Genomic DNA, 12939 nt, shown 5'->3' with positions numbered 1-12939 from the left:
CTTGAAACATGTGCCATGCTTCTCACATAAAAGAAACGTGTTCTGTGGTTACATAGGCTCAAGACAGAGTTCTCCACGGAAGTACCTAGAGGCTGGGAGAGCTTAACCAATAGGCTTTCCTTCCCAGACATTCCTCCCTGCACAAGGTATTTAATCTCAGGGCCACCCTGAGAAGTGAGGTATGGTTTTATGTATCCATTTTCCACCATGACAATAAACTGTTTAGAACTATAGATTGTCTTTTTCATCAAGATCTGCTGTGAGGAACCTGGAGAGGGCCTTGTCTACAGAGCTGCAGTTTAATTTTCCCATAGAAGACCTCTCTGTGCTCCTGGTCTGCCTCCTCCAAGCTAAGGACAATCATCTCTGCTGGGCTGGACAAGCCGGGGCTCCCTTTTCCCCCTACCCCGGCCCCAGGCTAGATGCTGTCCCTAGCCCTTGGGCCCCCACCTCCATTCTCAGCTCTTCAGTGACTTCCAGTGGCACCTGGATGTCCAAGAGTTAAAAAAAAAAAAAAAAAAAAAAACCTCCATGGCTCCTGCCTCTTTGAAGATACAGTGCCCCCCCCCCCCAACCAGATCTGGCTTTCTCAGACTATGCTTTTCCACCCCAGGAGTGGTGTCATAGTGCTTCCCTATGGCCCAGCACTGCATGGGATAAGTGCAGTCAAACTCCCTGCGTTCTGCCTCCCCAAGAGGCTGAGCCCTGTGGCAGAGCAGACTCAACTGTGGGACAAGGCAAATCTCAAATATGCTGTCTCCATCTGTTGAGTTGAGACTTTGATGGACAGAATAGAGTGGCTTCCTCAATACAGCCAAGAACTTTTCTTTGGAATGCCTGTCCACCCAAACCCAGGTCTGTCATATGATGTTCATATTCTAAAGATGTTCGCTGTTCGTCTGAAATTCTACTTTGGTTGTTCAGCTTCTATTTCTATTACATCTGAAGAAACCTACAGCTGCTAACCTGTGAGTGGTTAGGAGCAAATGGCTTGGTCTCAGGCTCATCCTACAGTGAGCCATGTCTAGCAGTTCTTGGAGAATTCTGAACTGTTTTCGGCCTCCCTGGCCCCCTTGTGGAAATCATGGCAATTGAAGGTTTAATTTTTGACTTTCCGTGGCTTTCTGAAGAGGTGGACTTGCCTAGGAGCACTAGAGCTTAACTTCAGAACCCCATACTCTTGCCTGTTACATGGAATTGTCTTCATTGTGCCCTTTTATATGTGCCCCATCAATGCCTTAGTATCCTCTATGTCATGCTGAGGGCTGAAGGAGGTGGGATGATAAACCCAGATATAGTACAGTGATTTTGTGTGTGTGTGTGTGTGTTTTTTTTTTCAAGAAAGGGTTTCTTTATGTGGTTCTGATTGTCCTGGACTTCACTCTGTAGAACAGGCTGGCCTCAAACTCAGAGATTCATCTGCCCCTGACTCCAGAGTGTTGGGAGTAAAGACATAGCCCCTATGTCTGGCTCTTGCAATGATCTTAAAAGGGTCTAGTGCTATTACAAAGCATAGCGTCACCATGTGACTTTATATCACTTCCTGCCCATACTTTCAAAATGTTACTTATATACAAATTTCCCCTTCTATGAAATATCATTGGAAATTTGAGGCTGAAAACACACTTAGAATGTTTTTTTATGCGCATGTCTGTGTACTACTTGTGAGTCTGGTGCCCATGAAGGTCAGAAGAGGGGAGTTGGAGTTACAGATGGTCATGAGTCACCATTTGTGTGCCAGGAATTGAATCCAGGGTCTCTGGAAGAACAGCAAGTGTTCTTACCCCAGAGCCATCTCTCCAGCCCTAAGAAAAATAACTTTTTAAAAAGATGAGTATTTTTATTGTATGTCTCATCCAAGGAGTATTTAAAAATTAGTGCGTAGAAATGAACAATTTAGAATTCAATAAACACATCATTTTACTAATCTAGTAAATCAGAAGATGTATTTGAACTTAAAAACATTCTATTCTTTTCTAGTTAAAAAAAAATAATTATACCCAAACCTATATCCAGTTACCTATATTGTAGAAAGCCAAAGAAGAAGTATAAAGGATAAGATAAAAGCCATCGTTAGAAGAAATCACTTCTGGCATCTCTAGTATCAGCTCTTCAAAAAGTAACATTCCGGAGAGGTTCCTGGCCTTCTTTTCTTGTAGGAGAGTCCCTGTGTGCATGGCAGTGCCTGACCAAAAGACTGGGCTGTGGTAGGCACTACTGTTAGTGTACACTCACCAGTGGGTGAGACAACATTGGATGCATGGCAAGCATTTCAACACCCAGATAAACACTGCAAATTTGTATCTCCTACACCCATGAGTGAAACAGTATCTTAGTCTTATCTTTGTCAGTTTGATTCTGCACTCAGCCAGGACTCAACAGTGAAAGAAAGAGACCCCGAGTTTACACTCTGTACCAACTATGCCAGGCATTGCAGAGACAGACATGAAATCCAGTGTTCAGAATTTGTTGAGGAAGAACCAAGCAGAAAGCACATCTGGTGTTCTCCTTCATCTCAGCTCTAAGTGTTTTTGAAGTGGGGACTTAAGGGTTCTTTGGGAAGTCAATTGTGTTGGATTGGACTTTTGCTGGGGTAAACATTCGAAGGAATATTTCACTGAAGCAGACACAGGTGCAAGGATGCTCTCTGCTAAAGCAAGCACTTGACAGGACACATGATGAAGAATTCTTTGTTAAGGACACGCATGTATTGGTCCACCTTACATTGCACAGTTGAGCTCCATTTGTCAGGACTCCATAGAGAGAAACACACCAAAAAAACAAAAACAAACAAAACAAAACAAAACAACAACAACAACAAAAAACTGGTGGTGTGCTGCGGCTTCTTGCCACTTCCATGGACTTAGGCAGATTGGCAGAGTGATGTCAGCTGAGACAGACCCGTGGAGTTTTGCGAAGACAGACTCACAAGCTGAGGCAAGACAGGTGGTGAGGCAAGACTTGTGGAAGACATGTGATGTCTTGGGGGAGTATAAATAGGACTGAACAGACAGTGATAGAGGCTCAACGTGGCTTGCTGGTACAGCTAGCCACGCAAAGCTTGTGGGTCTCTCGTCTTCACTGATCTTCACTTTGATGAGAAAGGCACAGTGAAGAACTTCTCCTGACATCCCTCTTGGTCCCTCCTGATAATTTGTGCGGAGTCCGAGGTCTGGCTGTCTCTGATGGGTAGTGACACCACTGCTGATCCCTGTTTGCTATCCCGACTCTCCTGAATTGGACTGCTGGTGTGTCCAGGAAGTGCTTGCGAGTGGCTTGAGCTGCCGCTGCTGACCTGTGAACTGAACTGCCAATTTTCTGACAACACTTATGGGCATTGCTCTAAAGAACCATTTCTAAACAGGCCCACTTCCCCCATATCCTTTCTTTTCTACTACCTCTGGTGGGTGGTGGGCTAGAAGCGAAGTTAAAGTGTTTCAGAACCCTCACTAAAAAACAGGCTTTGGAAAAAAAAATTAAAGGTACATTTTTTAACTACTTGCTCCATATGAAAACAAACCCACGAACTACTTACTACCCATCCAAATAATCTTTGGTCTCAAAATCTTTATTTGCACTTTCTATCGTTAAAATCTACAACCAAGTACACACCTATCTCTCTCTATCTATTCTCAGTGTAGGAAAGCTGGGTGGAAGGAGAAAACAGGAATCATTACTGAGAGATGACAGCTACATAGATGAACAAAGGTGCTAAGAATCATTTTTATACAAACAAAAAACCTCATTTTCTTTGGAAGTTTTTTATTTTTTTTTATTTTTATTTTTTTGAAGTTCAGTTCTTCAGAAAGCATGAATCACTATCCACTGGGGGCTCACTGCTTTCTGACCTCATGGAACAGAGTGAGAAATACAAGCCGCTGCCAGGCAGTCCTCCTTTAGCTGCTGAGAGAGGGTCCATGGCTACTTGCCATGTGACAGAAGTTCTGTTACGGAGGAAACCCAGAGTAAGTGAATGGCCATTGGCAGAGCACGGGCCAGCAAGCCTTTGGCTCTTGTTGTCTGTCAGATTATTAGTGCATTTTAAACAAATGACAGAGAACACAGACACAGGAATAACCACTTTCTGTGGCTCACCAGCTCCTGAGAAACTCGAGTGTTTGCCTCTTTGTAAACCTCTGGTAAAGAGGGAAGAGACTGGCCTTTGTCAACCACAAGGAGAATCAACTGTAATGATGTCATCACAAAACCACGGAGCAAGTGAGAGTCCAGCCTGTGTTCACAGAGCCTGGGTTTTCTGCACTGCTTCCAAGAGAAGAAAGATTCCAGTTATATGGGAAATGCATGCAAATATTCCCTTGCTGATACTTAAGGGTAGCTCAAGTAAGCGCTCTCCCCAGTGGCTCTTTTTTTTTTTTTTCTAGAATTCTGACCCTTTATACAGATGTAGTCACTAGCACCAGGGTGCTAGTGCATCCCTGTAATAAATAATTTCTCTTTCCTAGTCCCAGCGTTCATTGCTTGCTCCAGCACTTACACCGCTAGACTCTGCCCTCTGTCCTTCACTCTGGTGGCTGCCATTTCCTGAACTATGGTATACCTTTTCATATGTCTTTCCCATAAACCATATTTTTCCACTCTCTCCATAACTGTCTTCATCCAGAGATTAACTTGCACGGCTTCTCCGTCCTAGCTTTTCCAAACCCTCTGACTAGAGACTAGGTCAAGTCAGTTTTTCCTTCTTTACATGTCCGTCTGCTAGGCTTCAATGCTGTAGGAACCATGTGGTCCTGCTCACGGCTGTATTCTGGCTCAGCACTTGTCCTGAACATGATAAATATACAAATATTTGTTGAATGAAAACATGAATGATTTCATTCTTATTTGGAAATGTACTAACACTTGTCCATGAGTTCCCTAAAAATTACACATTGGAACATCTACCCAGTGCCAAGAGTTGACATTCTCAAGCCCTCAAGAGTCTATTTGTTGAAACAAGACATCTCCAGCTCCTAGGAGTGAGACATTATGAAATGCCTAAAAAGAGAAAAACAAAAACAAAAAACAAAAAAACAAAACCAAAAACAAACCAAGGTAGACAGTGCTTGAGTAATGACAGCCAAGGTTATATCACACACACACACACACACAGCACAGCGGCACGATGTCTCTAGTCCATCTTGTTTTCTTAGCACTGCTTAGCTACATCACTCCAGTCTTAGCAATGACTGCATCTGCATGGGGCTGTTCTCAGGTTCAGACTGCAGACTTACTGATAGTCCAGAAGGGCCTCACTGACAGGCAGCTTCGAGTCTTTTGGTGGTCCATCAGGGGCATCTTTTTTGCTTCCTTTGGCTGAGGCGTCCATGGTTCTGGTTGGCCACTAAGACCTAAGGGCCAAACAGATACAGGGAAAGTGAATCAGCCCCATCTTGACCCTGCTACCTGTGCTGACTCTGGAAAATCACCCCTGGGGCTTAAGACTGACCATTTTATCCCGGATCTAACATCATCCACAAGGTGGGAGCACCATTAAACAGATGGATTCTTTAGTCTGGTGAGTTCTGTGCTTAGCCCAGATAGAGCATCGCTGCACACCCCAGTTCATCTGGAACTGTGTAAGGCATGAGTACTGTTAAGTTATCCATCATTCTTCTCCATGACCAAAGGCCTATGCTTCTTAAGCTGTTTATTTCTCCACAGTGTTTGGCAATGTGCACTGTGTGTAGCAGCATCTCAATAAATGTCTATTTAAAAAATACCGTGTGTGTGTGTGTGTGTGTGTGTGTGTGCGTGCAAATATTGTAAGAGTCAGGGGTCAGGGAGGACTGGGGTAAGATGGTGACAGGTCCACCGCGGGAACCAATGAGATGTGGTTTCTTATGAATAGCAAGCTAGTCAACCTTCTAGCCTGGGTGGTGAAGATACTCATGACCCCTCATCCCAGATAAGGAGCTACTGACAGTTGGTGGCTACTAGGGGAGGAAGCCTCCTGTGCACCATTGGATGGCTCCACTCGTGTGACCAAGGGCAGCACAAATTGTACTCAGTAGGTCATAAGAAAAAGAAAAGGATGTTGGAGGTGGGGAGTGGGAGTGGGAAGGGAGGGATGGACCAGGGAGAAGTTGTAAAATATGACCAAAATACACTATATGCAAAGAATAAAGAATATGCACTGTATTGTATACAATGGATTAAAAAAACATATTAAAAAAGTATTTTTTTTTTGTTTTTTGAATCAAGACTTGAGGGCCTGAAAGAATTTCATTTGGCCAGAGTTTTTAGAGAAATCACAAATAAAAGCTTACTTTGAAGTATTTTTTAAACAGCTAAGAGATTTACAAATGCAACTAACTGTAATAAGGATGTTGCTTCATTAACTTTTCATAAACCATAAATTGCCTTTACATAAAATAATTAAATTGTCAATAGTATTTTTAAAGGAAGGAAAATCAAGACCCACTACTGGCTGATGTTTGCACGAAGCAGGAATCCCTCATGGGTTTGGCTTAGGAATCAAAACATACTTTTCAGAATATGGCTTTCTCTAGATGATTCTTAACTCACTTCATTGCTGTCCTGAGCTCAAGGGTCTGTCCTCTTACCAATGCATCTGTAGTTTGGTTTGGGAAACATCTTGGGGATTGTTTACATGACTGGAAACTTTTTACTGCAAGCATGTGATTATTCTTGGGCAACGCTGTTTCTCTCCCTCCAACAGACACAATTATTATCAAATAAATACTTGGTTAGGTGGGACAATCAGGCAGGTGTGGGTTTTAATCTTAGACCCTATCACTGGCTTTTTGTGTGATCTTCAGAGAGTTACTTAATCTGTTTCTACTTTAGATTCCTCATCTCTTGAACAGCTGAGAAGGATGGCAATCTTACTGTAAGAGCTGTGATGAGCTTAGAGTATATAAAGTGCTGGCCTAGTGTCTCACATGTACGATGTTTCATAAGCCATATGTCTCTTCTACTCTGTCTTCACTTTCAGATACGCGTTATTTTTCTTTAAATTGCAGGCACTGTACTGCAGGGGTCTTCATGCTCTAGACTCCAGTCCTCAGGGCTCACTGTGGCCTGGCTTCACCAATGACTTGGATAACCTAACAGGGAGTCCACAGACGTGTATGGATCATCTAGATCCGCTGACGTGGAACCACACTTCTCTCTATAGACTTGCTCCTCATGCACCCATAATTCCAGCGATGCTTTCTTTGTATCCGAGAGTTTTCTAGACAAGTATGTACCCATCTTTAAAAAAATCATTAACATGGTGTCTTTTTTTTTCCCCTTTTGAGACAAGGTCTTACTTTGTAGCCCTAGCTAGGCTGGAACGTATGGAAACCCTCCTACCTTAGCTTCTTGGGTGCTGAGATTACAAGTGTGAGCAGCCCACCATACTTGTCTTCTTAACTAGGACACGTATTTGCAATTCAGTAAGTTCCACACCAAAACCTATCATTATTTCACATAGTCCATAAACAATTTTCAGCGAAGAAACATTGTTTCTCTTTGTTTCTGATACCATGCTGAATTGTTACATTATTTCCTACTTCAGAATATGAATTTTTATCTTTATAAAACAAGCATGCTAATGTTTCATTTAAAAACAATAGCTTACTATTCCATTTTTTTTTTACTCTACTATATTTTATTTAAAAGTCGAGACAAATGTCAAGACTAATATCTTTCTGAGTCATATGGGAAAGATCAAGTGTGGTGAGCTCCTCCAGCGTTCCCCATCTGGCGCTGCAGAAAACACGGCCTCATCTCGTTCAGTTACCTCAGCTGTGTGACTGCTATGCTTTTACCTCTCTGAATGCATAATTCGTTATTTAACAGCAAGCTTACCACAAAGGATTTTAATAAAATATGAGGGAAAATGTCAAGCCACTAAAGCATGAATAATTCATGCACAAACAGCAATGTGTGTTGTCATTGTTTTGAAGGCTTTCAAGAAAATTAGCAAGACAATTGAACTGCAAATGGCAGTACCCCAAAAGGTGATGATGCCCAGTAGACGGTAGGACATTCACAAACACAGCCGCTGACCTTCTGAGTCTGACTACCCCAGTGAAGGGTGAAAGACCATTCACAAAGCGAATGCTATCTTCAGGAAGGCTTCATCTGGTATAATTCCTGACAAATGAATGTCGAATCTGCTTGCAGTGACTGCAGACATGTATTTGGTGCATGCTTTGTGGCTAGGATGCTTCCTGGTCACTAACTGTACAACGGAGCAGAAGCAAGATGGAAACTCAAAGTTATCGGGAGATGCACACAGCAGCAGACCTTACACAAAACACTGAGGGGCCTGAGAGAGGGGGAGGGGGAGGGGGAGGGGGAGGGGAAGGGGGGAGGAGGAGGGAGACTAGAGAAGTTATTCAAGTGCTACTCTCTCTTTAGAAGGTCATTAAAATATGATGGCTCTTGTGCCTTTGTGCATGTGTGCTCTTTCTTGCCCGGTGAGTTTGGACAGTTTAATAACTTACTTCGAGGTGTGAGCAGAGAACAGCCTGGCTCCTAAGAATTCCAGTCTCCAGGTTTTCCTGGGTCTGGAGTTTCCTCTGACACAACTGTTTTTTTCCTGTCAGAAAGTGTTTCAAAACAGTATTCTCAGCGCTTCTCAGTGAAAAATGAAGTTAATGAAGTAAAAGTGGAAGTATGATTATCTTCTCGTGGACCAATATCCCACAAGCCTCTGGCTTTTAAAGTCATCAATAGATGCAGAATGGATTCCTGTCTGCACAGTCTCTCGGCGGTGGGGCCTGGCACCTGGACAGTGTCTCCGCACCTCATTTTCTCTCTCCTTTCTGCCCTAACACCTTTCTGGACATATGAAATGGCTCCTGATGTTGCTTGACTTGTTTCCCATCAACACAGATTGAAATGGAAGATACTGACCTAATTATTAGCAGTGGCAACAGTTCTGAATGAGTCCATTGGTAGAAAAGTAACATGTAATTAAAAGATATTGGTTAGAGGTGACAATTGTCGTAACGTTTAATTTGTAAGAAAAGTGAGAGGTAAGCAGAAATAACTTTTCCTCCCTTTTCTGTTCTGTAACCTCCATGGTTTCTTTCCCTTCTATTTGCACAGCTGAATCTTAGTGCCCCTCCTCCTTCGGCTATTCCCTTCCAGCTATGGATTTGCCAGCTAGAACGTCTTAATAGAAATGTATGTTTAATCACGGCACACACCCCTTCAATTCTCTGTCATTAAAAAGTGGGGGAGGTATTTTAGAGACAGCTCTGGCTCTGCCAGCAGTTCGCTCCAAACTCAAAGCTATCAATAGTAACAGGAACAACAGCGTGGTCCGTCCAGGATCCTGGCTAAGTAAGGCGCAGTTCAAAGGCCCAGAAGTCATTATAATACTGGTTGCGAGGCAACATGCACATTTAAAATGTTCATAATACTCATCTCAATAAACTAGAGTTCATTTAATGCTGAAAAGTAATACTTCAGCAAGCTCATGTTTTTGCGAATTCGAAAATATATGCTGGCCCATAAACCAGCTACATCCTGGATGTTCAATGCACACTGTTGTGAATGAGTTGCCTGCAAACACCCATATATGGCCTCACTTCATTACTAACAATGTGGATGCAATGTAACAATTTGTAAAGCAAAATTATTTCAATATCTTATCTTTTAAAAAATTATTATTTTTGTAGGGCTGCTAATAATTAGCTCAGTGGTTGAAAGCACTGGACCTGGGTTCACTTCCCAGCACCCAAGTGGCATCTCATAGCTATCTGTAACTCCAGTTCCATGGCTTCTGACACCCTCAGACAGACATCTGTGCAGGCCAAACACCAAAGGATATAAAATAAAAATAAATTTTATATAGAAGAAATATTATTTTGCTTGTGTATGTAATCATGGTGTGCATGTGTGTAGACGTGTGTGGGAGCAGGTGCATGTGTCCATGGGTAGAGGTCACAGGTCAACAGTGGATGTTTTCCTTAACTGCCCTCTGCAGTGTATGTTGAGGCAGGGTCTCACACTTGGACCTATAGCTTGCTAACTCAGCGAGTCAATCGAGTCAGTGTGTTCTGGGATCCATCTCTGCCTCACAGACACTGCGATTCCACCATGCCCACCGTCCCAACGTTGCTATGGGCACTGGGGATCTAGAACCGGGTCTATATACTTACACAGCTCACATTTCCCCACTGAGCCATCTCCCCATCCCAGCAAAATTCTCTGGAATTCAAGCGTTCATTTATGCCAGGAACGCTTTTTGACCTAGAGAAGGTTTTCTGTCTCACTAGAATGCACTGTTAACAGAATCAGAAATGCACTCCAGCATTAAAACAAAATGAAGTTGATTTACTTAAGTCCTTTTACAAGTGGTAATTCCATCTAAAATTACTTTAAAATCCTTCACACGTCTTTTCATATAGACTATATATATGTACATAGTCCCAAATAGTGTGAAAATGCAAAGCTTATTCATTTTAGAAAAGTACCATTAAAACCGTTTGTTGAGATCTATGTGTTTAGAAACATGTAGATGAATGATATTGTCACATATCTTTTGGAGGTCGGTGCTGTGTGTAGTGTTTTTTCTTTTTCTTTTTCTTTTTTTTTCTTACAGGGAATCAAGTTCAGGCCTTGCCTGTGCTCAGCACCATCCCAGCTCCCTTCCCAGAATGCATTTTTCTTGTCAATGTAAATGTTTAGTCTCCGGTATATTTGAATCATAGTTCCCAAATTCTTCTAGATTCTAAGCTTCAGTGTGGTCTATCTTCCCATGCAGAATTGCTAGTAACAAATCGCTAAAAACCAAAAAGTTTGAAAGAACTACACTACCCTAACTAGTCAGCAGGACTAGACTGTTCCCTGTCCCTTGATACAAATGTCTCCACAGAAAAAGAATATCGAATGAGTAAATATTATTTCATAGACATAAAACATCACCTGGAAGAGAGTCTTATGAGGACAGTGGCCGTGCCTTTACAGTAGTGAACATAAGGAACGTAGGCTGGGGTCAGGACTTGGAGCTGTGTGCAAGCGGATCTGGGAGCAGCCACCACATACTCTGGCGCAAACTCCACACTTATCTTCTTTCTTTGCCTTCACAGAAATAAATCTTTCCCTGTCCTCCTCCTCCTCATCTTCCTCCTCCTCTTTCTCCCTCTCTTTTTTTCCTTCAATGGGACCTCCTTTCCTAGCTCCTCACTACATCAACTCCTTCTACATCAGAAGGAGATTATGGGGTAAAGGAGAGAATGAAGAAACAAACAAGGCCCTTGTCTAATCTAACTGTCAACTTGTTACAGCCTAGGTCCTATTCGTCTGTGGCGTTATCTTGTTAACTGATGTAGGAGGGTCCAGAGCACAGTAGGCAGTGCTATTCTCTTTGGAGGTAGTTCTAGGCTGTACAAAACAAACAAAGAATAAACTATCTAAACATGTCTTAAGGTTTTCATTGCTGTAAAGAGACACCATGACCAAGGCAACTCTTATAAAGAACATTTAATTGGGGCTGGCTTACTGGTTCTGAGGTTCAGTTCATTATCATTATGACCAGAAGTATGGCAGCGTCCAGGCAGGTATGGCTGAGACATCTTCATTCAAAGGAAGCCAGGAGAGTGGCTCAAAGCCCCTCCCTTGCCCCCTCCCCCATTTACACACTTCCTCCAAAAAGGCCATGCCTACTCCAAGAAGGCCATACCTCTTAATAGTGCCGCTCCCTGGGCTAAACCACCACAAAGTATAATCCTGTGAGCCGGTAAGCAGCCTTTCTCTTTCTCCATGGTTCCCTCAGTGACTTCCCTCAACAATGGACTGTAATCTGTAAGCTGAAATAAACCGTTTGCTCCTCTAAATTGTTTTTGGTCAAGGTATGTGTCACCACACAATGAAATTAGAACCGTATCATAAAAATCCAGAGCATTCATTACATGAAGAAGTCACATGTTTTCTTTTGAAGGAGTTGTATCACCAGGGAACTAAAATCTATGAATTGCTTGTGAGGTTAATATGCAAGCACACTAAACGCAGAGGAAAGTCCTACTTGTGCTGGATCAGGCCCTGCCACTGAGAAGCATCTCAAGGGTGTGCAAGGTCTTCACTTAACAACTTTCCTCAGCTTGGGAACCACTGGGGACACTAGGAGAAGGCAGGAGAAGTGGAACCCCCATTCTCCACTAAGTCAGTTCAGCACAGGTTTTGGTCCTGTCTGACCCCCAGTTTCTTTCTTCATCTTTTCCATCTCGTTTCAGAACTGTTAAGAGTATTCATAAAGCTTTGAGGCAATTGTGGAGTGATAGACAGCAACACAAAAGTCTACTTGTTCTGTGAGGTTGAGACTCCAAGACACCGAAGGGTGCTTGAGGCTTGGGATACTACCAATCATGTTAGATGCCATCACAGCCCCCGCCCCCTTCCGTACTGTGTACCTATAAACCTATAACAAAACTTAGATTAATAATACTGGAATAGAACAGTTATCAGATATGACAAACGTTACTTAAAACAAACAAAAATGCTTATTTCAGGCATTTTCCATTTAATATCCACCCCTCATCCTTCACAAAGATCCTCAGGTATCTGAAACTGATAAAGGGGGACTACTGCATCAGAGGGCTGGGCATCTACTGAGTTAAGAGACTGGGCTAGGACACCCTGAAGGTTACAAACCTTTAAGTTTAGGGCGGCTAAAACCAAGCAGGTATCCCTGTCTCCAGAATGGTGAAAGAGGGGCACGGCTTGGAGAATCCTTCTCAACAGTTCTTAACCGCTCAGGAACAACGCTCCGAGGGAAAAACCAGAGGGCGCGACCCCAGGCCCATCTCGTGTCAGGGCAAATCAAGAGGAGGGAGTGTCCACTGTAGTGGGGGAGGGTTCCTATAAAGTTTTGGGGGCAGACAGAAGTCAGAGGTCACACAAGGATGTTAGCTTTCTCCCAGCATCGTCTCCAGCGTTTTCAGGTGAGAATTCCGGGTTGTGGGCTGGTGGTTCTCAGGT

General features: G+C 43.0%; 1 protein-coding gene across 1 annotated transcript in view; it reads right to left on the bottom strand.

Annotated features, from left to right (window-relative positions):
- Window positions 1–12686, bottom strand: part of Ccdc83 (coiled-coil domain containing 83) — a 39041-nt gene extending 26355 nt beyond the window's left edge. Inside the window, exons 1-2 of the mRNA XM_021168112.2 lie at window positions 12613–12686; window positions 5232–5348 (exon numbers count right to left, since the gene is read on the bottom strand). Of these exons, the coding sequence (XP_021023771.1) occupies window positions 5232–5326 (95 nt within the window). The 5' untranslated portion in view covers window positions 5327–5348; window positions 12613–12686. The remainder of the gene's footprint in view (window positions 1–5231; window positions 5349–12612) is intronic.
- Window positions 12687–12939: the final 253 nt, after the last annotated feature.

This window comes from Mus caroli, unplaced genomic scaffold, assembly GCF_978045245.1.
Source record: "Mus caroli unplaced genomic scaffold, Mus_caroli_1 scaffold_8, whole genome shotgun sequence".
NCBI lineage: Eukaryota > Metazoa > Chordata > Mammalia > Rodentia > Muridae > Mus > Mus caroli.
The sequence above is the reverse complement of the archived record's forward strand: the minus strand, read 5'-3'. Positions and strand labels throughout refer to the sequence as shown.